Source organism: Medicago sativa, chromosome 6 (assembly GCF_051527215.1).
Source record: "Medicago sativa cultivar Bolivia chromosome 6, Bolivia_mono, whole genome shotgun sequence".
Lineage (NCBI taxonomy): Eukaryota > Viridiplantae > Streptophyta > Magnoliopsida > Fabales > Fabaceae > Medicago > Medicago sativa.
The window spans coordinates 57751004-57773261 of NC_140754.1; the positions used below are offsets into that span (position 1 = coordinate 57751004).

General features: G+C 37.8%; 1 protein-coding gene and 1 pseudogene across 1 annotated transcript; one reads left to right on the forward strand and one right to left on the reverse strand.

Moving 5' to 3' along the window:
* Positions 1 to 2792: 2792 nt before the first annotated feature.
* Positions 2793 to 5295, reverse strand: LOC146915888 (uncharacterized). Its single transcript, XM_085721479.1, has 2 exons — positions 3222 to 5295; positions 2793 to 3127 (listed from the first exon to the last, which is right to left on the reverse strand). Exons 1-2 carry the CDS (start codon positions 5293 to 5295, stop codon positions 2793 to 2795), a joined length of 2409 nt encoding a protein of 802 aa, XP_085577605.1.
* A 10767-nt stretch (positions 5296 to 16062) lies between these two features.
* On the forward strand, positions 16063 to 21291 carry LOC146915889 (uncharacterized; annotated as a pseudogene).
* Positions 21292 to 22258: the final 967 nt, after the last annotated feature.

Below are 22258 nucleotides of genomic sequence, written 5' to 3' on the forward strand. Positions count from 1 at the left end.
GAGCGTTAACTTTAGTACTGGATACATTAAAAATTTACAACAATAAAAATTTCCGAATGAATAATATATACAACAAGTCAGGTTCGTACAATCAATAATACAATACATCTCGTCCATACATAAAAATACATCCTTGATGTCCATAACATCCTGCAGCGATACGTACGAACCCTTGATGAAGTATCCATCCGGCTACGAACATGCATCATCATCCTACTTATCTGAAACAAATAAGGATTGGGATGAGACATAATGTCTCAGTGAGTTCCACCTAACCCTAGGCTATAGGTAACCTCGGGGAAAACCTACGTTCACCACGTGTCTACAATACAACCTGCTGGTTGATTATACGTGTGTGGAGACTTGCATACTTAGACGGTCGTGCATACTAGGGCCGTCATAAGATTCTTCTTACTTTTTTATAGGCTTCACTTCTTATACGTGTAATGGCGGTTAAGGGGAATCTAACACCGCATTGCCAAGAATACGCTCTACGTATAGAGGCCTAAGCATAACATAATCATGACACGATTCTAAACCAGACGATTAGGGGAAAACTAGGGTCGTCATCGGCATATCTTTCTATATTGCTTTATGCATACTTACGTTGTGTCTAACAACATACCTTATCTTGCTAACATACTAGTTCTTGACGATCTACGCCAAGGCTCTACTAATTCTTGACGATCTACGCCAAGGCTCTATGATATAACATAAACTGAAGGTGAGAAAAACACAAGAAGAGGGGTTGACTTGTGTTAGATTTTTCTTCGTTTCTCCTAAACTGAAGCACACTGATCAGAAGCAAAGTGAGACAGCTTCTGAAGTGATATTAAGGATCTAAATGCAGCGGATAAAAACACAGAGAGAGAGAAGAAGAAAGACACAAAGCAATTATACTGGTTCCTTCCACAATCCGGAAGTTGTCCAGTCCCCCTTGCACTTCCAAGGAGAGTTCACTAAAATGTAATATCTGATTAAAATTGCTCAAGCACACAGCAAGAGACTTCCTTTGCTCAAGCACACTTTGCAAGAGTCTTCCTATGCTCTAGAACACAATCAAGAGACTTCTATGCTCAAGCACAACTGCAAGAGACTTCTAATCAAACAAGATTACAAAGAAAAATGTTTGAGGTTGAACACACTATATACAATCAGTGGTGTTCACAATACAAATCAGATAAGACTCTTAAGACTTAAGAATTTCTAAGATATGAACTTTAGAAACAGAAATTCTTAGTGAACTTTGAATGCAGCACAATTTCAGCAGAGTTTTGGCACTTGTAAAATGTTGAGTCTTGTGTTCAGTATTACCAAACTCGAAGTCTTCACTCCTATATATAGAGGTGTGAAAGAGACGTTGTGAAATTGCCAGCACATCAAAAGAGTCGTTTTTGAAGCTTGATCAATCACCAATGATCTTTTGCCTGAGATGGTTGTTGTCCTATGAAGAACCAATTTGAAATTCATTCCTATTGTGAAGGAACATTGATGTAGGCAGACTTGTATTCTGGAGCTGTTGTCTTGTCTTGTAGCGTGGACACTGTAGAGTAGTGGAGATAGTGGCTGTACACTTCGTACATTTTGTACTTTGTCAGCGCTTCTTGAAGATAAGCATCCAATGCCTTCAAATCTTCACAAAATGACGGTTGCAACGTATTTCCAATCTTCTGCATTGCTTTCGAATCCAATAGACAGCTTTTGAAGTGTTAAATCTTGAATCTTCAGCTTCTAGTGATTTTCAGCTTCTGATGAGGTTGCTTCTGAGAAACTTGCTTCTGATGAACTTCAGCTTATGATGATGTCATCATCTTCAGGAGCACTTTGCCTTCAAGAGCACTATTGACTTCAGGAGCACTTTTCTTCAGACGCTTTCAAGCTTCCTTTTCTTGATTCCTTAGCTCTCTTTTGTTCTTCAGAACCTTTATATGATGTAAATTTTTAGCTATATATGGTCCCGTACACTTGAACAAATATTAGCTAGTCCAATTTTAAATACCTTGTTATCATCAAAACTCTCTAAGGTTTATTTAATACCTTGTTATCATCAAAACTCTCTAAGGTTTATTGTTAAACACATTTTGTTCCAACATTCTCCCCCTTTTTGATGATGACAAACAATAGTATTTAAAATTTGATCAATTATTGTTAATCTAATTAAAAAGTTGACTTTGGGGTTCTGAGGTTTGTAAGCTCAGAGTCTGAGGTTTGTAAGCTCTAACTCCCCCTGAGTCTGATAGTCTTTAAGGTGAGGTTTGTAAGCTCCCCCTAAGTTCTATCCATGTTAATTAAATTCATTTACGTGCAATAATATCAGAGCTTGAGAATGAAAAGAGATTGTAGATAAGAAGAATGGTTCAATTAATTTTATTTGAAATTTGATACTCCTTCTTACGTTCACAGCTTATACCTTTCAGGTAAAAATGATAGAAGTTTTTCAGAATTAATTTTCAAATAACATTAATGGGGTTCAGAGCCTTTAAATACTATCACATATACTCCCCTTTTTGTCATCAACAAAAAGTTTTTTAACGAAAACTTAAGACAAAAAGAAAAAATAGTTTAAAAGATAGTGAGAAAAACCATAGAGTATAAACCATAATCAGAATCTATAATCATATCAAAACATAATCAGAGCAGGAGTAATAATTTATATCAGAGCAAACATATAGTAAAGCATAGTCAAGAGATGATATACGATCAGAAGCAACAAGAATTCAGAGCATAAATGAATTTCAGAAGCATGAAACAATAACAACAATAACCAACAAAAAAACAACAGGGTGTGCATTCTAAGGGTTGGTTTGCTGTGGTTGCTGAATCAACGCCTTCAAGCTTGAAATTTCCTCAGTTTGCTTCTTCAGGAGCTCAGATTGTTGCTTCACAAAGTCTTCAAGTGTTGACTGCCTCTGCAGGAGAGAATCTTCCTTAGCCTTAGATTCTTTCAATTTTTGCTTCAGCATCTTGAATACCTTTGCTTCCCTTGTTACATAGTCTGACTCTGAATAGAAGGGCTCATTTGCTAGATACAACAGTGGACCTCTAGCTTGCTCAGCTAAATGAATATTCTTCAAATGCCTTCTTACTGCAGCAGCTTGGATCTTACAACATTTCTTGCTCACATCATCTAGCAATTCATAAGCTTTGTTCTTCAAGGATGTCCAACGGTCCTCATAGTCAACACTAAGAGTTGGAACTCTTTTAGTTGCACTAGAAGTTGCATCTCTGAATTGATCTTTGTAGCTCAGTCTCAATGTAATCAGATTCCAGGATGTCTAGGGGTGGTTTATCAAGGATTTCAGTGTCAGATAGAGATGAAGATGAAGGTTGGTCAGAAACACTAAGAGTTTGAATCTGATTTGAAGGTGGGGGTTGAGTTTGTTCAGAAACTGGAATGATCAATTGTGCGATAGGTTGAATGAAGGTTGTTTGCTCAGGAACGGTTTGTTCTGATAAGATTTGGCTAGAGCTAGTTGAAGGGGCCATTTGTGGGTTAATCTGTGTGTTGGGTGGTTGTGGTATTCGTGATGTTAAATTCATTTGTGGTTCAGGTGGTTGTTGTTGGGGGATTTCTGAAATAACTTCTTCATTAGCAACTGTTTCAGAAGCAACTTCAGAGTCTTTTTGAAGGTTTAAGCTAATCTCTGGTTGAGATGATGAGGCTTTAGCAGTAACCTCATCAGACATAATCATGTTGAGTGGTTGAATAACCTGAGGTTGGAGAGAATGGTTTGGGGGTAGTTTGCTAAACTTGTATTCTAAGAGTTTACCTACTCTAACCCCAATAGGTTCAATAGGAGATACAGGTTTAGCAGGCTTTGTGTGTAGCTTGGATGTTGTTGATTGGCTTTTTATGAGTTTTGGGAAACGTTGTCCTAAGGGTTGATCTTCATAATCAGATGATGATGATGATGATGTTGAGGTGGATGAGCTGGACTCTGATTCTACATTAACAACTGAAAGATCAGAATTACCTTCTTCAGAAGCAACTGCTTCTGGATCAACAACAATGTCTTCCTGGACATCTTCAGTACCACTTACAATCATCATCAAGTTCTCTGCTTCTGTGGTCACTTGTTGTTGAAGATCCTCAGAAGCTTTAATAGCTTCTGCAGCAACAACAGCTGCATCTTCTCTAACAATGCTAGATGTAGGAACATCAATCTTCTTTGACAGCTCCAAGGCCTTCTGAAGAGCTTCAGCAGCAGCGTCTTCAGCCTTCTTCTTGTTGACCTCCCTTACAACTAAGTCCGTTGAGGCTTTAACTCCTTCCACTTCCTCAACAACATAAGGAGATTCCTTGATCTTCCTTATTGCAGGCTTCCTCTTCTTCTTGGGCACTGGTGGTTGATCAGGGGAAATTGCAGTTGAGGAAGCAACTGCTTTGTCACTTCTTGTCCTCTTGTTCAGAACCTCACTAGCTTCCAGGTCCTGAACTTCCTCCTCAATTGATGGCATTGAGGAACCACCAATCTTGAGTTTCTCAGAGGAAGCCTTCCCTTTCTTTGCTTTCTTGGAAGATTGATGAACTTCCAAGTATTCTTCTTTAGTGGTTGTCTTCTTCTTACACTTCCTGCCGTTAGCAATTGGCAGAGCACCACCATACATCTCTTCAGGTACATCCTCTAGCCTGATGACCTTTTCATATGTCTCATAGTGATCCTTGATGAAATGTATCTGCACATCAATGGGATCCTTCTTGCAGATGGGTGGAAAGTCTCTCATCAAATCAGACTTAGCTTGGGATTCACTCAAGTCAGATTTGAGCTTAGTGACAGTGCTGATCAGCTTCATATGCTTGAGAGTATGAGCATTGATGAACTTCCCGGTCTTAGTGCCAAGATACTCATCTGAGAAGGCTTCAACACTACTGAGTAAGTCCAGAATTCCTCCTTGATAGAGGATTTCAGATATGAGCCTCCCATAAGGAACCCAGACTCTCTTCTTCAGTTGACTCTCCTTCCGCTCCTTGACCATATACTTGAAGAGGTATTTTGCTACATTCACTTTATGATGCTCAATAAAGTGATGTAGAAAGACTTTCTGCCCCAATAAAGGTTGATCACCACCACCACCTTTTGGGAGCAGGTTCTCATTATGTATCTTCAGAAGCAGCTTCTTCTTAATGTCTAACTCAGCATACTTTCCTTGCAACTTAGAGTTATACATAGACATGTTTACTTTTTCGTTCCAGGGGATGTTCCTAGCAACTGGAATATCCACTCCTGAGTATTTGCCAGAAGCATCTAGTCTGAGTACAGATGCTATCTGCCATTCAGCAATAAAAACCGACATCCCAGGACGCTTGACCTAATTTCCATTCCCTTGAATGGTTAAAGACCCATTTCTTCTCTTGATTTTCCAGCCAGACTAGGGTCAAGAAGGATCTTCTGCTTCTCTTCAGCCTCAGAAGCAGCTTTATCATAAACTGATGCTCTTACCCAGAAATGCTTAACCAAAGCTTCGTATGTTGGTCCATTCAACATATTGAAGTATGGCATGAGTAGTTGTGCTTCATAGTAGCCTTTGATGTCACACCCATGGAAAGCTAAAGATTCAAAGTCAACATGATTCTCTCTTTGAACCTTTAATTGCCATTCTTCTAATTCCATGGTTCTTCCTCTGATTTCGTAGGCAGGAGCCTCTTGTGAAGTAGATTCAAGAGCATCGTGATGTTGCATGCTGGATGTTGATTCTGGAATGTCTTATTGTGAGCTTGATGATGCCATTGATGAAGATAATGATTTTAGGGTTCTAGGGTTGAGATGCAGAGAATTTGCATTTACTTCGGAAAGAGAGGCTTCAGAATACAAAGTGTTTGTTGTGAAGTGAGTAGTGTGTGAATTGTCTAAGTGCTTTTAGTAAAACGTTTGCAATTCAAAAGGGGACAAACAAACATAGCATTAATGATAAAGGGGGCGCGTGTTAGTACTTTCAAAGCTTATAATCATCATCGCCCTTTCAAGTTATACACCAATACAAATAAGCCACGTCAGATGTTTTCAGAGTACTTGCCATAAAAAGTAACTTCCAACGTTTCCACTAACTCTGCTATTCAGAAGCATAAAGTCCAGCTTCTGGACTTCAGATGTTGACGTCATCATTAAAAGCACATTTTCCTCAGAACCTCAATTAAGAGCTTCTGATGGACATAGCTTCTGAACAGACTTCAGAACCTAAAATCCTATTCAGGAGCAAGCAAGCTTTAATCAGACACAAAATGCATGTTCAAATTTTTCTTTATAAAATCAAATCTTTCAATATTTAAAGGCTTAGTAAATTATCAGCCCATTGATTCTCAGTATCAATGAATTGTATATATAAAATTCCTTATTGAACATAGTCTCTGATAAAGTGGTGTTTGATTTCAATATGCTTAGCTCTTGAATGCAAAATTGGATTTTTAGACAAACAAATAGCAGCAGTATTATCACAATAAATAGGAATACTGTTAGCAATAATCTGATAATCTTCCAACTGATGTTTCATCCAAAGTAGTTGTGTACAACAACTTACAGCTGAAATGTACTCTGCTTCTGTTGTAGACATAGCAATAGTTGCTTGCCTCTTGCTAGCCCAGGATATCAGATTATCACCCAGAAATTGACAATTGCCACTGGTTGACTTTCTTTCGATCCTATCGCCAGCATAATAAGCATCACAGAATCCAACCAACTTATAATCTAAGGATTTCCTATAAAGGAGTCCTAGATTAGTTGTTCCTTTTAGATACCTAAAGATTCTCTTGACAGCAGTCAAATGAGATTCTCTAGGATCTGATTGGAATCTTGCACACAAGCATACTCTGAATAAAATATCTGGCCTAGATGCAGTGAGGTATAACAGGGAACCAATCATACCTCTGTACAACTTCTGATCTACTTTTGATCCTTCATCTTCTTTGCTTAAGGTGCATGTAGGATGCATTAGAGTGTTCATCACTTTACAATCTTCAAGCTTGAACTTCTTCTGAAGCTCCTTTGTATACTTTGTTTGATGAACATAAACTCCATCTTTGCATTGAATTATTTGAATGCCAATGAAGAACTTCAGTTCTCCCATCATGCTCATTTCAAATTCATCCTGCATTAACTTAGAGAATTCCTTGCAAAGAGATGCATTGGTAGAACCAAATATTATATCATCAACATATATTTGCACAACAAGAATATCTTTCCCAAGGGTCCTTCTGAAGAGTGTTGTGTAAACCTGTCCTCTTTTAAAATCATTTTTGATTAAGAATTTACTTAGTTTATCATACCAAGCTCTTGGAGCTTGTTTCAAGCCATATAGTGATTTCTTCAGTTTATAAACATGATCAGGATGCTTAAGATCCTCAAAACCAGGAGGTTGTTTGACATACACTTCTTCTTCTATGACACCATTAAGAAATGCACTCTTGACATCCATTTGATATAATATTATGCCATGATTAACTGCATAGGAAAGAAGTAACCTGATTGCTTCCAATCTTGCAATTGGAGCAAATGTTTCAGTGTAGTCAATGCCTTCTTGTTGACTATAACCTTGTGCAACAAGCCTTGCTTTGTTTCTTGTTACTTCTCCTTGCTCATTCAACTTGTTTCTGAACACCTATTTTGTTCCAATAATGTTCTTGTGCTGAGGTTTGGGTACCAGATCCCACACATCATTTCTTTGAAACTGATTAAGCTCTTCTTGCATAGCAAGTATCCATCCATCATCTGAAAGTTCTTCATCAACTGTAGCAGGTTCAATCATTGATATCAGTCCAATCATAGACTCGTATTGTCTGAAATATGATCTCGTTCTTCTAGGACTATCTTTGTTTCCAATGATTAGATCCTCATGATTTGAATACTTGTGCTTGAATTTGCTCTGGGTTTGAATATCTTGTTGAGAGCCATCTTGAGCTTCATCAGAAGCAACTTCATCATGCGCTTCTGAGGTGGGTTTAGCTTCTGGACTGTCTTCAAATTCAGCTATCTGATCAGGTTCTGGAGTATCTTCAGGAACCTGTATCTCTGTAGAACTTTCATCTTGCTTTGTAGTTTTATCTCCAAGCTCATTGTCATCAAATTTAACGTGCATAGATTCTTCAACACAGAATGTCTCTAAATTATACACTCTGTATGCCTTTGACCTTTCAGAGTAGCCTAAGAAGATTCCTCTTTGGGCTTTGGCATCAAATTTCTTTAGGTAGAGCTTGTTATTCAGAATGTAACATGTACATCCAAATTGATGAAATTAAGAGATATTGGGTTTTCTTCCTTTAAAGTGTTCATATGCTGTTTTCTCTAAAATAGGTCTGATATAGATCCTGCTCTGGACATAACATGTTGTATTCACTGCTTCTGCCCAAAACTATTTTGCTAAATTGTTTTCATGAATCATGGTTCTAGCCATTTCTTGTAAAGTTCTATTCTTTCTCTCTACAACCCCATTTTGTTGTGGAGTTCCATGAGAAGAGAATTCATGGACAATTCCATGTTTTTCACAAAAAGCTTCAAATGGCTCATTTTTAAACCCTCCACCATGATCACTTCTGATTTTCAAAATCTTTGATTCTTTTTCAGATTGAATTTGAGTGCAGAAGTTACTGAATACATCACAAGCAACATCTTTACTTTTCAGGAATTTCACCCAAGTCCATCTACTCTAATCATCAACAATGACTAATCCATATTTACTTCCATATAAGGATGCAGTACTGACTGGTCCAAATAAATCAATATGAAGTAGTTCTAAGGGTCTGGAGGTTGAAACAATCTCTTTAGTTTTAAAATATGTTTTCACAATTTTTCCTTTCTGGCATGCACCACAAAGTGCATCTGAATGATAATCTATATCAGGAAGGCCTTTGATAAGTTGTAACTTACTAAGCTTAGAGATTAATCTCCAGTTAGCATGTCCAAACCTTTTGTGCCACATCCATTTCTTATCATTCATTGACAGAAGGAAAATGACCTTCTGGTCAACCAGTTCAGAAAAGTTGATTTTATAGACATTTTCCACTCTCTTTCCCTTGAACACAATGGATTTGTATTCCTTGTTGATTACAGTACAGTTGGCTTTTTCAAATAACACATCATAACCATTGTCACAGAATTGACTGATGCTCAATAGGTTATGTTCAAGCCCATCTACCAACCATACATTATTAATAGAGGTAGAGGAATTACCAATGGTTCCTGTACCAATGATCTTGTCAGACTGATTGCTTCCAAACTTCACATTTCCTCCTTCTTTCATAGTTAGGTTGAGGAACATGGACTTCTCTCCTGTCATGTGCCTTGAGCAACCGCTGTCTAGGTACCATGATTTCTGCTTTGGCATTGCTCTTAGACATATCTGCATTTTTCACAAGTTTAAATTTAGGTACCCATTGTGTTATAGGTCCTGGAAGGTTAGTAATGGAAGCTTTACTCTTCACTTGTTGTACTTTAGGATGTGATTTAGGTTGCTTCTGATTAACCATCACCTTAGGTTTAACACCTTTTGATTTTGGTATTTCAGAAGCAGAAACTGTTTTGTTCTTCTGAACACCAGACTTCAGGATTTTAGATTCTGGTTTCATCAGACTTTGAGGAACATGTTCTGATCTCTTCAGAATCCTAATCTTTGAGGTTTTGGGTTCAGAGTTAGTCACAACCTTAGACTTAAGATTCTTTGGCTTTGATACAATCTTAGCCTTAGAGTCAGGAGCTTCAGGTTCTGACTGAACCATAGTTTCACCTTTTACACCTTCAGGTACAGAAACTGTTTTCAGTCCTTCCTTGATGCATTCACAACAGGATTTAAGATTGGTTTTACTAGTTTTCACTTCCGAAAAACCAATTCCTCTGCAATTGTTCTTGTAAATGCTATAAATCATAGAAGCAACTCTGCTTCTGTCAATGCCAGACATGATAAAATCTTCAAGCGCAATCTCATGGTTGCTTAAAGGTTTTCCATTACACTTCTCTTGTAGCTTCTGACATAAGAACCTGAGCTTGTCTTCATAAGTTTTACAAATGAAGTCAAAACCTCTAAGTCCTTCTTCAGAAGCCTTCAGATCCAATAGAGTTGATTCTTGTTGTTTCATTAAATCAACATATTTTTCTTTTAAATCCTTCAACTCATCGGTTCTTACTTAAAAATGTGTAAGGAGTTCTTTAAGAGACTCATTTAACTCTTCTTTGGAAATTTTGGAATATATCTCATTTTCTTTTTCTAAGTCTGATTCTGATCCAGCTTCTGAAGTTGTTGTAGCTACTAACCTAACAGCTGTTTTTGCACCTTCATCAGCTTCCTCTTTATCAGATCCAGATCCGCTTTCCAAATCATCTCAGGTGGCCATTAAACTCTGTTTAATCTGCTTCTTGAATTTGTTTGGTTTGAAAGTTGACTTCTTTGACTTGTCCTTTGACTTCTCTTTCTGAAGATCAGGGCAATCAACAATGAAATGTCCAGGCTTCTTGCAGTTGAAGCAACCCTTCTGATCTTCTTTCTTTGAGCTTCTGGAGTTACTCCTTCTGGTCAGAAACTTTCTATTCTTCTTAGCCAAATACTGCAGTCTGTTGGAGAGCATAGCCATCTCAGCAGCATGTTCTTGAGAATCTGAACGAGATGGTTCTTCTTCTTCAGATTCAACTACTTTGAGAGCTTTTGATGACTTGCCTTTGGATGGAAGAGTTATTGATTTACTCTTCTTAGTAGAGTCATGTTCATTAAGACTTAACTCATGAACTTTGAGAGAACTAACAAGATCTTCAACACTTAAAGTGTTTAAATCATTAGCTTCCTCAATGGCATTCACCTTTTGTCTCCATCTAGCAGGAAAACTTCTGAGCATCTTGCTCACATGATCAGAAGCAACATAACTCTTCTTCAGTATTTGTAGTCCAGATACTAGGGTTTGAAACCTTGAGTACATATCCTCAATAGTCTCATCATCCTTCATCTTGAACAACTCATACTGATGAACCAGCATAAGAGCCTTCTCTTCTCTGACTTTCTTTCATAATTAGCACAAAGAGAAGCAAACATTGCTTTAGCAGTTGACTTGTCACTCATCTTCATATATTCTGCTTTAGGAATAGCAGTGACAAGTGCTCCTCTGATAATATGATGCTTCTTGTAAGTATTCTTCTGAGCAGGAGTATGTTTCTTTCTATCAACATCAGCTCCTTCTTCATCAAGAATCAAGTCATCACCAACACCTTCTTCAAGTATGTCCCATAGTTCTTCATCTAAACTTATGACATAGCTGTAGAAGTTGGTTTTCCACCAAGAAAATTCTTCAGGGTCTCCATTGAACTTAGGAATCTTTCCTATGCTGGATTTCTTGTTTCACCATTGTAATCACGAGCCACAACATTATGATTATGACCAGATCCATTACCAGAAACAGATTCACCAGACATGTTTTTCTCAGATCTTGGACTGTTACACTATTAGGTATTATCAACAGAACCAAAGCTCTAGATACCAATTGAAGGTGAGAAAAACACAAGAAGGGGGGGGGTTGAATTGTGTTAGATTTTTCTTCGTTTCTCCTAAACTGAACCACACTGATCAGAAGCAAAGTGAGACAGCTTCTGAAGTGATATTCAGGATCTAAATGCAGCGGATAAAAACAGAGAGAGAGAAGAAGAAAGACACAAAGCAATTATACTGTTTCCTTCCATAATCCGGAAGTAGTCCAGTCCCCCTTGCACTTCCAAGGAGAGCTCACAAAAATGTAATATCTGATTACAATTGCTCAAGCACACAACAAGAGACTTCCTTTGCTCAAGCACACTTTGCAAGAGTCTTCCTATGCTCAAGAACACAATCAAGAGACTTCTATGCTCAAGCACAACTGCAAGAGACTTCTAATCAAACAAGATTACAAAGAAAAAAGTTTGAGGTTGAACACTTGATATGCAATCAGTGGTGTTCACAATACAAATCAGATAAGACTCTTAAGACTTAAGAATTTCTAAGATATGAACTTTAGAAACAGAAATCAAAAGTGAACTATGAATGCAGAACAATTTCAGTAGAGTTTTGGCACTTGTAAAATGTGAGTCTTGTGTTCAGCATTACCAAACTCTAAGTCTTCACTGCTTTATATAGAGGTGTGAAAGAGACGTTGTGAAATTGCCAGCACATCAAAAGAGTCGTTGTTGAAGCTTGATCAATCACCAATGATCTTTTGCCTGATATGGTTGTTGTCCTATGAAGAACCAATTTGAAATCCATTCCTATCGTGAAGGAACATTGTTGCAGGCAGAGTTGTATTCTGGAGCTGTTGTCTTATCTTGTAGCGTGGACACTGCAGAGTAGTGGATATAGTGGTTGTACACTTCGTACATTTTGTACTTTGTCAACGCTTCTTGAAGATAAGCATCCAATGCCTTCAAATCTTCACAAAATGACCGTTGCAATGTATTTCCAATCTTCTGCATTGCTTTCGAATCCAATAGACAGCTTTTGAAGTGTTAAATCTTGAATCTTCAGCTTCTGGTGATTTTTAGCTTCTGATGAGGTTGCTTCTGAGAAACTTGCTTCCGATGAACTTCAGCTTTTGATTACGTCTTCATCTTCAGGAGCATTTTGCCTTCCGGAGCACTGTTGACTTCAGGAGCACTTTTCTTCAGACGCTTTCAAGCTTCCTTTTCTTGATTCCTTAGCTCTCTTTTGTTCTTCAGAACCTTTATATGATGTAAATTTTTAACTATGGTCCTGTACACTTGAACAAATATTAGCTAATCCAATTGACAATTTTTAATACCTTGTTATCATCAAAACTTTCTAAGGTTTATTGTTAAACACATTTTGTTCCAACATAAACATGTCTAATAATGATGCATAGTCAAATTCATTAAGTTAGCGTTTAACAAACAATTAATATCTGAGTTAATTCATTTTACGGAAAGCCCCAGGCGGAGTAAACCCAAACGCAATCCCTATCTAACCGATGGAAACCTATCTAAGGTATAACCAACGACACTCCCTCAGCGGCGTGCGAGATCCTTACGGCTAACCCCGTTTCCTCTAGTGGAAACCCCCTGAGCCAACCTAGTGTGAACCACAAGGGACACGACACCTACATCATTATTAAAGTCTTGGTCTATACATGCATGAGTATTAAATCTCTACATTCTATCTCTTTTACCTCGGATCCTTAAACGATCCCGCTAGAGGTAAACTATATGCTTGCTTATCTTTCTATGTGAAGAGATATCTAATCAAATCACATCTTTCCATACTCGTATGGCACTCTAGCTGCTATACGAAGGAAATAATCTATATCACCACACATCTAATCAAACATAAACTCATGTCTAACATTCTATTTCTTACATACTATTCTAGTTCTTGACAAGCTATGCAAAGGCTCTACTTTTGATCCCTTTCTTAGTTTATTTCTACCCGAGTATTGGACTAAAACTCTCTATATCAACCTTGACATTCATGTTAAGATTACCATGATTTTCATTTCAAGAATCGTTTGATGTTATGTGCATTGTTTAGATGTTGTTTTTGGGTTATAAAGTTGTAAAACAATGAAAGAAAAGCTTCGGAATGCACCACCGACCCTACAAAGAGCCAACAAGCCAAAAGCATGCTGGCTGGTCCAGAGGATTTCACTATCAGCGACCCTGGGGCGAGTTTCTTCGGGTCTGTGGTGCTGATTTTGCAATTTTAACCCAAAACTCGTCAAATTCAATCATGCAATGCACCATAAACATCCAGCAACTTATAGAGGCATAAACAAACATATTTCATGGCACTCTTAACATATAATCAACAAGAATTGCTTTGGGGGTACTAAAGTTTCATCAAAAATTAAACTTGCATAAATCATATTTTGTCACACAATTAAACACATAATCCCATAGGAGGGTTCTCTAAGAACTCACTTGATGATTTGCAGCATCTAACAAGCTTAAATCCATCTTCCCTAATTCAAACCCTAGCTTCAAGTTCCATAATCACAGTAGAACTTTTTCCTCTTGATGTTTCTTGCTCAAGAAGCTTCTATAATCCATGTTTGATCTTGATTAGGAGGAAGTTTGGGTGATCAAAAGGATAGGGGAAGGGCGCATGGTAGAGAGAAGGAGGAGAGAACTCTTTACCAAAAACCTAGAGAGAGAAGGGAAATACCAAAATGAGATATTTTGGTGCCAAAACCATATAAATATCCGTTTTCGTGTAATTGCCATTATGCCTTACCTAAAACGTGTTTAATACGACACTGATACTTAACTCGCATTAAACTGACATCACATAATACATATTTCCGTCAACTTACTTTTCATAAACTTTCGTCCTCTGGCGCGCTTGACTGGTAATATTCCGATACTGACAAGCGGGATATTACATGAATTCTAACTGGTAAACTACTTGACAAAAAAGAAATTTGGATATACTCAGTTTATATAGCCACTTGTTATTTAATTGCCCTCTGCTCCTTACGAATTATGTTTTGATCATTTTTTGTAGTTTTTAAGCTATAAATGTTCACGTGGCAGAAGAAAATTTTGATATGGTCTTGTTAATAAACATGTAATATGATGGAAACTATTTTGCAAGTTGTTTATTCATACATTTATGTTAAACAAATCCATCATTGTGTTTTTAAGTTTCCTTCTACCAATCGTTATGAAGATACTTTTTTATTGTATAGTTCTACTAATTTTTTCTTAATATCTCATTGATATCTTCCTTTCTAGTATTAAACACTAGAAAGGATGATATCAATGGGATATTAAGAAAAAATGAGTATTAGTTCTACTTATTTTTTCTTAATATCCCATTGATATCATCCTTTCTAGTGTTTAATATTTTTTTTTCTTTGTCTGCTTTTGTGCCTTTGGTTTCTTCAAATTTTAGCGGCATGAGAAATTGATAGACAATCCCTGTTATTTCCTGCAACGCTCCTAAAGCTGGTCCTGATACTCCTGATACTAGGTCAGATCATCCCCATGTGACTGTGTCGGCTCGGAATTTCCTACACCATCAATGTTCCTACTTGCCCTTCTCCTCTTTGTCACATGTGAGTTTGCAGCCATTATATCATGGCAGACGCTGTTAGTTATCGTCTCTTTCCCTAATATGCGTCTATTTGGGTTCACATACATATCTGCACAAAAACAAAAGCAAAAAATCAATGTAATTCTCATTTAGGCTCATTTAGGTATTTTTGGCAGCAACATAAATAACATTCAACTTGAACATCACCAACATTCAACTTGTAAATACTTTCACATGTGTGTTCATCAAGTAGATAAATCCATATTTATTGAATAAAAAGTTACATCTAACAAGTATTGGACAATACCACATCAAAAAATAACAATTTTTGTCAAAAATCCAATAATATTATTAATAAAGAACACATTGTGTAAAATATGTTTGTCAAACTGTCCATATGATACATATTTGAACTCCAAAACCAGCATCAAACATAATCGTACAACTAGTAGTCACATAATTTGCGATTCGCCCTAGTACGCGGTTCGGGTAAGGGTTCATGGTATGTTACATGAGAAGAATTTGGTTATAATATATTAATCGGTACGTTATGAAAAATAATAATTAAATAAAAAAATGATTAAAAATATTGATATCATACATAAAATTTAACTTTGACAAACATAATTTCATAACAACCTAAACAAAAATTAACAATTAGTATTATAAAATGTAGATAAAATAAAAATTATGGATAATAGCTAAATGCATACAGCCGACTCTGCGATTTTGCGATTGATTAATCACGATTGAGAAAAGCCAAACGCGTTTGAGAATAGAAGAAGCAAACGATTGCAGAAATCTCTGATGCGATTCTTCGATTGAAAAACATGATTCTGCTTTTGAGAAAAGCAAAAGCTAAACGCGATTAAGAAAACAGAAGAAACGCGATTGCAGAATTCATGATAGCAGAGGGTTACGGGCTCTGCTAGGGTTTTTGGAAATCTTGTTTGTTCAATCTCTCCTTGTGAGAAGTTCCTCTTTGTTAATCTCTCCTTGTGAGAAGTATTTGTTATTTCAATAGCTTCTGTTCGGTTCTGCCTTTTTTTCAGTAGCTTCTGTACGGTTCTGCCCTTTTCCATGGCTTCCATTCACCAATTATCGTTAAGAGACCAAGATGAGGAACTCGAATTTCAGTTTGATGAACCACCTACTGTCACCGCTGATTTACATCTCCGCCTTGTTGGTTGGTTCTTAACTAATCGCCCCATCAGGTCCTATATGATGATGGAGAAGATGGAAACCTTCTGGAATCCTGTGAAGGGAGTTGATATTCAAGAAATAGGGCAAGGATTGTACACGTTTCAGTTTCATCATCACCTTGATATGAGTCGAATCTTGAAGAAGGGACCGTGGTATTTCGACAACCATCTCTTGGTACTCGACATCCTGCCAGCAAGCGGTGATCCCAAACAGGTATCCCTCCAACATGTTCCTTTCTGGATTCATGTTCATGACATTCCTATCGGTCTGATGTCGGAAAAAATCGGGAAAGACATAGCTAACTTTCTGGGTGAATTTTTAGAGTATGATGCGAAAAACAGCTCCAATTTCCTCCGTTCATATATGTGTATTAGAGTACTGCTTGACATTGCTAAACCTCTCAAACGCCAGAAAAAGATTAAGAAACCAGGTGGAGATTCACACTACATTAAATTCAAGTATGAACGCTTAGGAAACTACTGTTACTTTTGTGGCATGTTGGGTCATATAGAGGATTATTGTGAAAAGTTATATGCTACAACAGATGACGACGGCACTAGACTATGGGGACCAGAGCTGCGAGTTGATAAACAACGCTCATTTGGTGGCGCTATTGGACGGTCAGTTTCAACAGTTCATGCATGCCAAAACAACAACACTTCAGCAGCGCCTATAACCACTCCTAAGCCAGCAGCGCTTGCAAATCTGATGAGGAATCCTAATTTATTGCGTGCTAAAGTCTCTCCTAATGATGCATCTTCGGGTAGTCATGATAGGGTGTTATAAGAAGAAGATAATGAGGAATTAATAACTACGAAGTTGAAACGGTCAAGGGTCTCTAACTCTAATAATCAGCAAGGAACTAAGACCAATCAAGAGTATGTGCTGCCCACTGGAAATTATGATTTCAAAAATTCAGCCACCAGCCCCGCACCAAAAGCTACTAATGGAACCACAACTCCTATGGATGTCTCACAAAGCACTCCTTTTTTATCGGCAGAGCCTGGCTCCTAGGCCTGCCAGGCAAAATGAATATTATATCTTGGAACTGCCGAGGCCTGGGGAATGTTAAGGCAGTTCCTTCAATTAAAGACTTGGTTCGAGTCTATAAATCGGATATTATAATCCTCATTGAAACTCTAGTTCATGATAATAAAATTGCTGATTTATGTTACACTATTGGCTTTGAATGTCATTTTTCTGTTGATAGAATCGGTAGAAGTGGTGGCATAGCTGTACTTTGGAGAAATTCTATTTAATGCTCTCTGTTAAATTACTCTCAGAACTTCATCAATCTTTCAATCCAGGACTCTCTGGTTGGAAATTGGAGAGTCACAGCTTTCTACGGATACTCCGACTCTGGTAGAAGGAGAGAATCATGGGACCTCTTGAGAAATCTAAACAACATGTCCAATGAACCATGGTGCATCATTGGAGATTTCAATGATCATCTTTCACCTGATGATAAACGTGGTGGTCCGGAGCGCCCTGCCTGGCTCATTAGAGGATTCCAACATGCAGTCACTGATTGTAATTTGTACGATTTACCTCTTCTTGGCTACCAATTCACATGGTTCAAAAGTATTGGCACCTCTTCCTCCAAGGAAGCTCATCTAGATCGAGCTCTTGTTACTTCATCTTGGCAAGACCTCTATCCGAATGCAACTCTTCAAACTCTTGTGGCTCCAATCTCGGATCATACTCCGCTCTTGCTTCAACTTGATCCTGTTCCCTGGCGCACGCCCCATCGTTCCTTCCGCTTCAACAATTCGTGGCTTCTTGAACCGGACCTCATCCATCTTGTTCAACAAAACTGGGGTTTCTATCCTTCCTCTCATATTATTTCAAAAATAAATTACTGTGTGGAAGATATATCCACTTGGAGCCGAGAAGCCGCACCAAATTACAGACATTTAATCAAGAAACAACATGACAAAATTGACGAGATTCGTAAGGCCATGCTTGATGGTAGCGACCCCCAGTTGGAAGGTATGCAGAAATCTCTTGCTTCTTTAATTCTTCAGAAGGAATCTTATTGGCGTCAGCGATCTAAAATCTATTGGTTAGCAGAAGGAGACACTAATAGTAAATTCTTCCATGCTGCTGCCTCGGCCAGGAAAAGGAAAAATAATATAAAAAAGTTGTGTGATTCTTCTGGTAACTGGATCACATCGCAAGACGACCTTTGTGCCCTTGTGCGTGATTATTTCACCTCCATCTTCTCTTCGCGGCATGGTGACCACCAACACATCATCTCCTCAGTTCAATCAAGGGTAACAGAAGATGATAATGCTCTACTCACTCAACCTTTCTCTGAAGTTGAATTCAAAGACGCCATTTTTAGCATGCATCCAGATAAGTCTCCGGGCCCTGATGGACTTAATCCGGCTTTTTTCCAAAAATTTTGGAATGAAATTCACGATGATTTATTTACCTCGGCTTTATCTTTGCTGGAGTCTAGCTCCTTGCCCATGGAACTCAACGCCACAAATATTGTTCTTGCTCCCAAGGTTGACACCCCTGAGACTATGAAGGACCTCTGCCCTATATCCTTGTGTAATGTGCTCTATAAAACTATCTCTAAGGTCCTCGCCAACCGCCTCCTTCCTCTCATCAACAAATGGATTTCTCCTGAGCAGGCAGCCTTTGTTCATTCTCGCTCCATCATAGATAATGCTTTAACGGCTTTTGAGACTCTCCATTATATGCGTTGTAAAAGGAAAGGCGAAACTGGGGAAGTAGCTTTGAAGTTAGACATTTCTAAAGCCTTTGACAGTGTAAGTTGGTCCTATCTTGAAGCTATTCTTACCAAAATGGGGTTTAATTCTAAATGGATTTCTTGGATGATGATGTGTGTTACCTCTGTCGAATATCATGCTATTCTTAATGGAGATCGTATTGGTCCTATCACTCCTCAACGTGGTCTACGCAAAGGATGCCCACTCTCTCCTTATCTCTATATCCTATGTGCTGAGGGACTCTCTTCCATTATCAAAAACTATGAGCTTCATGGTAAATTGCACGGTTCTCGTGTATGTCGCACTGCTCCACGAGTTAGTCACCTTTTATTTGCTGACGATAGCTTCCTTTTCTGCAAAGCAACAATCTTAGAAATGCAAAGCCTAAAGGAAGTTCTCTCTTATTATGAATCCGCATCAGGGCAAGGTATTAATTATGGTAAATCTGTTATAGCCTTCAGTGCAAATACGGACTCTAGTCTCATTACAAACATTTCATCTCTTCTTGGTGTTTCTAAGACTATTGGCTCTGGGAAGTATCTAGGACTTCCTTCTATGGTTGGTCGTAGCAAGAATGCAATCTTTTCTTATCTTAAGGATCGTATTTGGAAAAATTGCAAAGCATGGAGTGCTAGATCTCTTTCACGTGCCGAGAAGGAAGTCTTGATTAAATCAGTTGCACATGCCATTCCTTCTTACTGTATGGGCGCTTTTCTTCTTCCCACCTCCCTCTGTGATGAGATCGAAAAAATCATGAACTCCTTTTATTGGGGTAAGAAAAAGATCGATAGTCGTGGAATTAACTGGATGCGTTGGGACAAGTTAACTCTCCACAAAAGTTTGGGTGAAATCGGCTTTCGAAACATGGAAGTTTTCAATTTGTCCATGCTTGGTAAGCAAAGTTGGAAACTCCTTTCAGACTCGTCTTCTCTACTTACCCAAATCCTCAAAGCTAAATATTTCCCGCGAAGTCACAATCCAAGCTAAATATTACCCCTCTCGGTCACAATCCAAGCTATACATGGAGAAGTCTTTGGAGTACTCAACATTTACTTACCTTGGGCCATAGATGGAAAATTGGAGATGGTTCTAAAATCAAAGTGTGGAGCATGCCTTGGGTGCGCGACCTTCCGTCCCTTAAGCCATCCACTCCTCCTCCACATAATTATGAGGACTTAACTGTTAATTATCTGATGCTACCAGATCTAACTTCTTGGAACCATGGCCTCGTTCATTCTTTATTTAATCCAGTGATGCTGCTGTAATTTTATCTACACCACTCTCTAATAGACGAAGAGAAGACACATGTATATGGAAGGCTACGGTTGATGGATCTTACTCAGTTAAATCGGCTTATCGCATTTCCATCGACCTCCTTAGTGATTCTTTACCGCTGCCCAACTCGACACAATGGCAGCTCCTCTGGCACCTTCATGTTCCCCCAAGAGTCCGAGCCTTCCTATGGCGTGCAGCTCATCATTGTCTTCCTACACGAGATAATCTTTCCAAGCGAGGCGTCCCTTGTTCCGAAACTTGTGTATCATGTGATCTCCTAGCTGAATCTCACATGCACTTATTCTTTGTCTGTCATAAAGCAATGGCTTGCTGGAACCTCCTTGGCATAGGTGGCATTATTCAAGAATTACTACACATGGTATATTCTTTCCAACAAATGCTTTTCGACTTATTTAGCAAACTCCATGATCAACAAAGACAACTAGCAGCTATGACCCTTTGGAGTTTGTGGAAGAGTCACAACCTGTTACTTTGGGATGACAACGACACTACTCCAATTCTCACAGTCACTCGTGCCCAGGACACCCTTCATGAATGGAGTTGTGTTCAAAAAGCAAAGCACCCGGCACGTCATAATGATCAGTCCCCTACATGGGAAAAGCCTCCCCATGTCTCAATCAAGTGTAATGTTGATGCGACTCTTCTCAATGGCAACTCGGTAACGTGCTATGATTTTTGCTTTCGAGACTCTTCAAGTCATCTTCTCTTTGGTAAGTCTGATTTCAAACTCATGTCAACCACCGTCCTAGAAGCTGACGCTATAGATTTTTTGGAATCCCTCAGAATGGCAATCTCCAAAGACCTACGCAATGTTGCTTTTGAAACAGATTGCAAGCTTTTGGTTGATTTACTAGGAAATACTAATCATCCACTCAATGAAATTGGTGATTTAGTTTCGGAATGTAAAACTCTCTTGTTAAGTAACCCCGACTATGTAGTGTCGTTTGTTAGGAGGCAAGCAAATAGTGTGGCTCATAACATTGCTAGAGTTGCTCCATCTAATCCTAGCCCCCATGTCTTTTATGAGGTTCCTACTAGCTTGTACTCTCTGTTTATGAATGAAATGCAGTAAGTTTGTCTTTGCTCAAAAAAAAAAAATATAAATGTAGGGGGGTGTATTGGATTATGATTTTAAGAGACAATTTTTTTATAAAAATTCTTGCGGATTTTAAAAGATTGTGCAAGATTTTAATGACTTTTAAGAATTTAAAAGACTATCAAGATTTGTGATTTGGATTTCAAAGGATTATATCATAAGATTTTATAAGATTTGGAATGATTTTTATGGATTCATGAGATTTTATAGGTTCAACAAATTTTTAGAAATGGATGTGTTGATTTAAAATTTATGAACTCTGTTTCAAAAGTACCACATATCTTCTCAATTGCATTCTTTAAGACCAATACTGGAAATTGATATTTATTTATTTTTTTTCATTTTGAAGGTTGCAAAATTTTGTAGAGGATATCACACACTTCAATATAATATAGCTAAAAACACATAACCTATTAATGATACAAAGAAATTTGTTAAGTTAATGAAAAGTGTCATATATTCACGGAATACGTAACAAAATAGAGAAAAATGGCATACATCTGACAGATGATATCTTATGAGAGAATATCAGAAAACTGTGACGCAGTAGCACGAAAAATAGCAGCAGCTCGTGATGAAAAGAAAAGAAACAAATCCTGGCAATCAATTGTGTGAAGGTAAAAAAAAGTCTTTGAGAAAGTATGAAAAGTCTCAAGGTTTTTAGTGAGATTGTTGAAAGAGTGTATTATGTGTATTTTTAACTAGAAAGTCTCACAAAATCCATTATACAAAAGAATCCATTAAAATCTGACTTTTGAATACCAATAGACATTTTTTAAGTTGTGAGAAATCCCAATCGAATACCACCGGATTTCGTTGAATTTAATAAAAAGTCTTGATTGAATACTACAAGATTTATTTATATTTTATAAAAGTCTTGATTGAATACCATGAGATTTTTTTATAATAAAATTGTCTTTTAAAATCTTTTGAAATCTCAATC

Excerpts from the sequence above, each read along its gene's own strand:
- LOC146915888 (XM_085721479.1), bottom strand. The coding sequence starts at position 5,295 with ATGTCGGTTTTTATTGCTGAATGGCAGATAGCATCTGTACTCAGACTA. Across the intron at positions 3,128-3,221 it reads ACAAAGATCAATTCAGAGAT|ATGATGTGAGCAAGAAATGT; the intron begins GCAACTTCTAGT and ends ATGAATTGCTAG.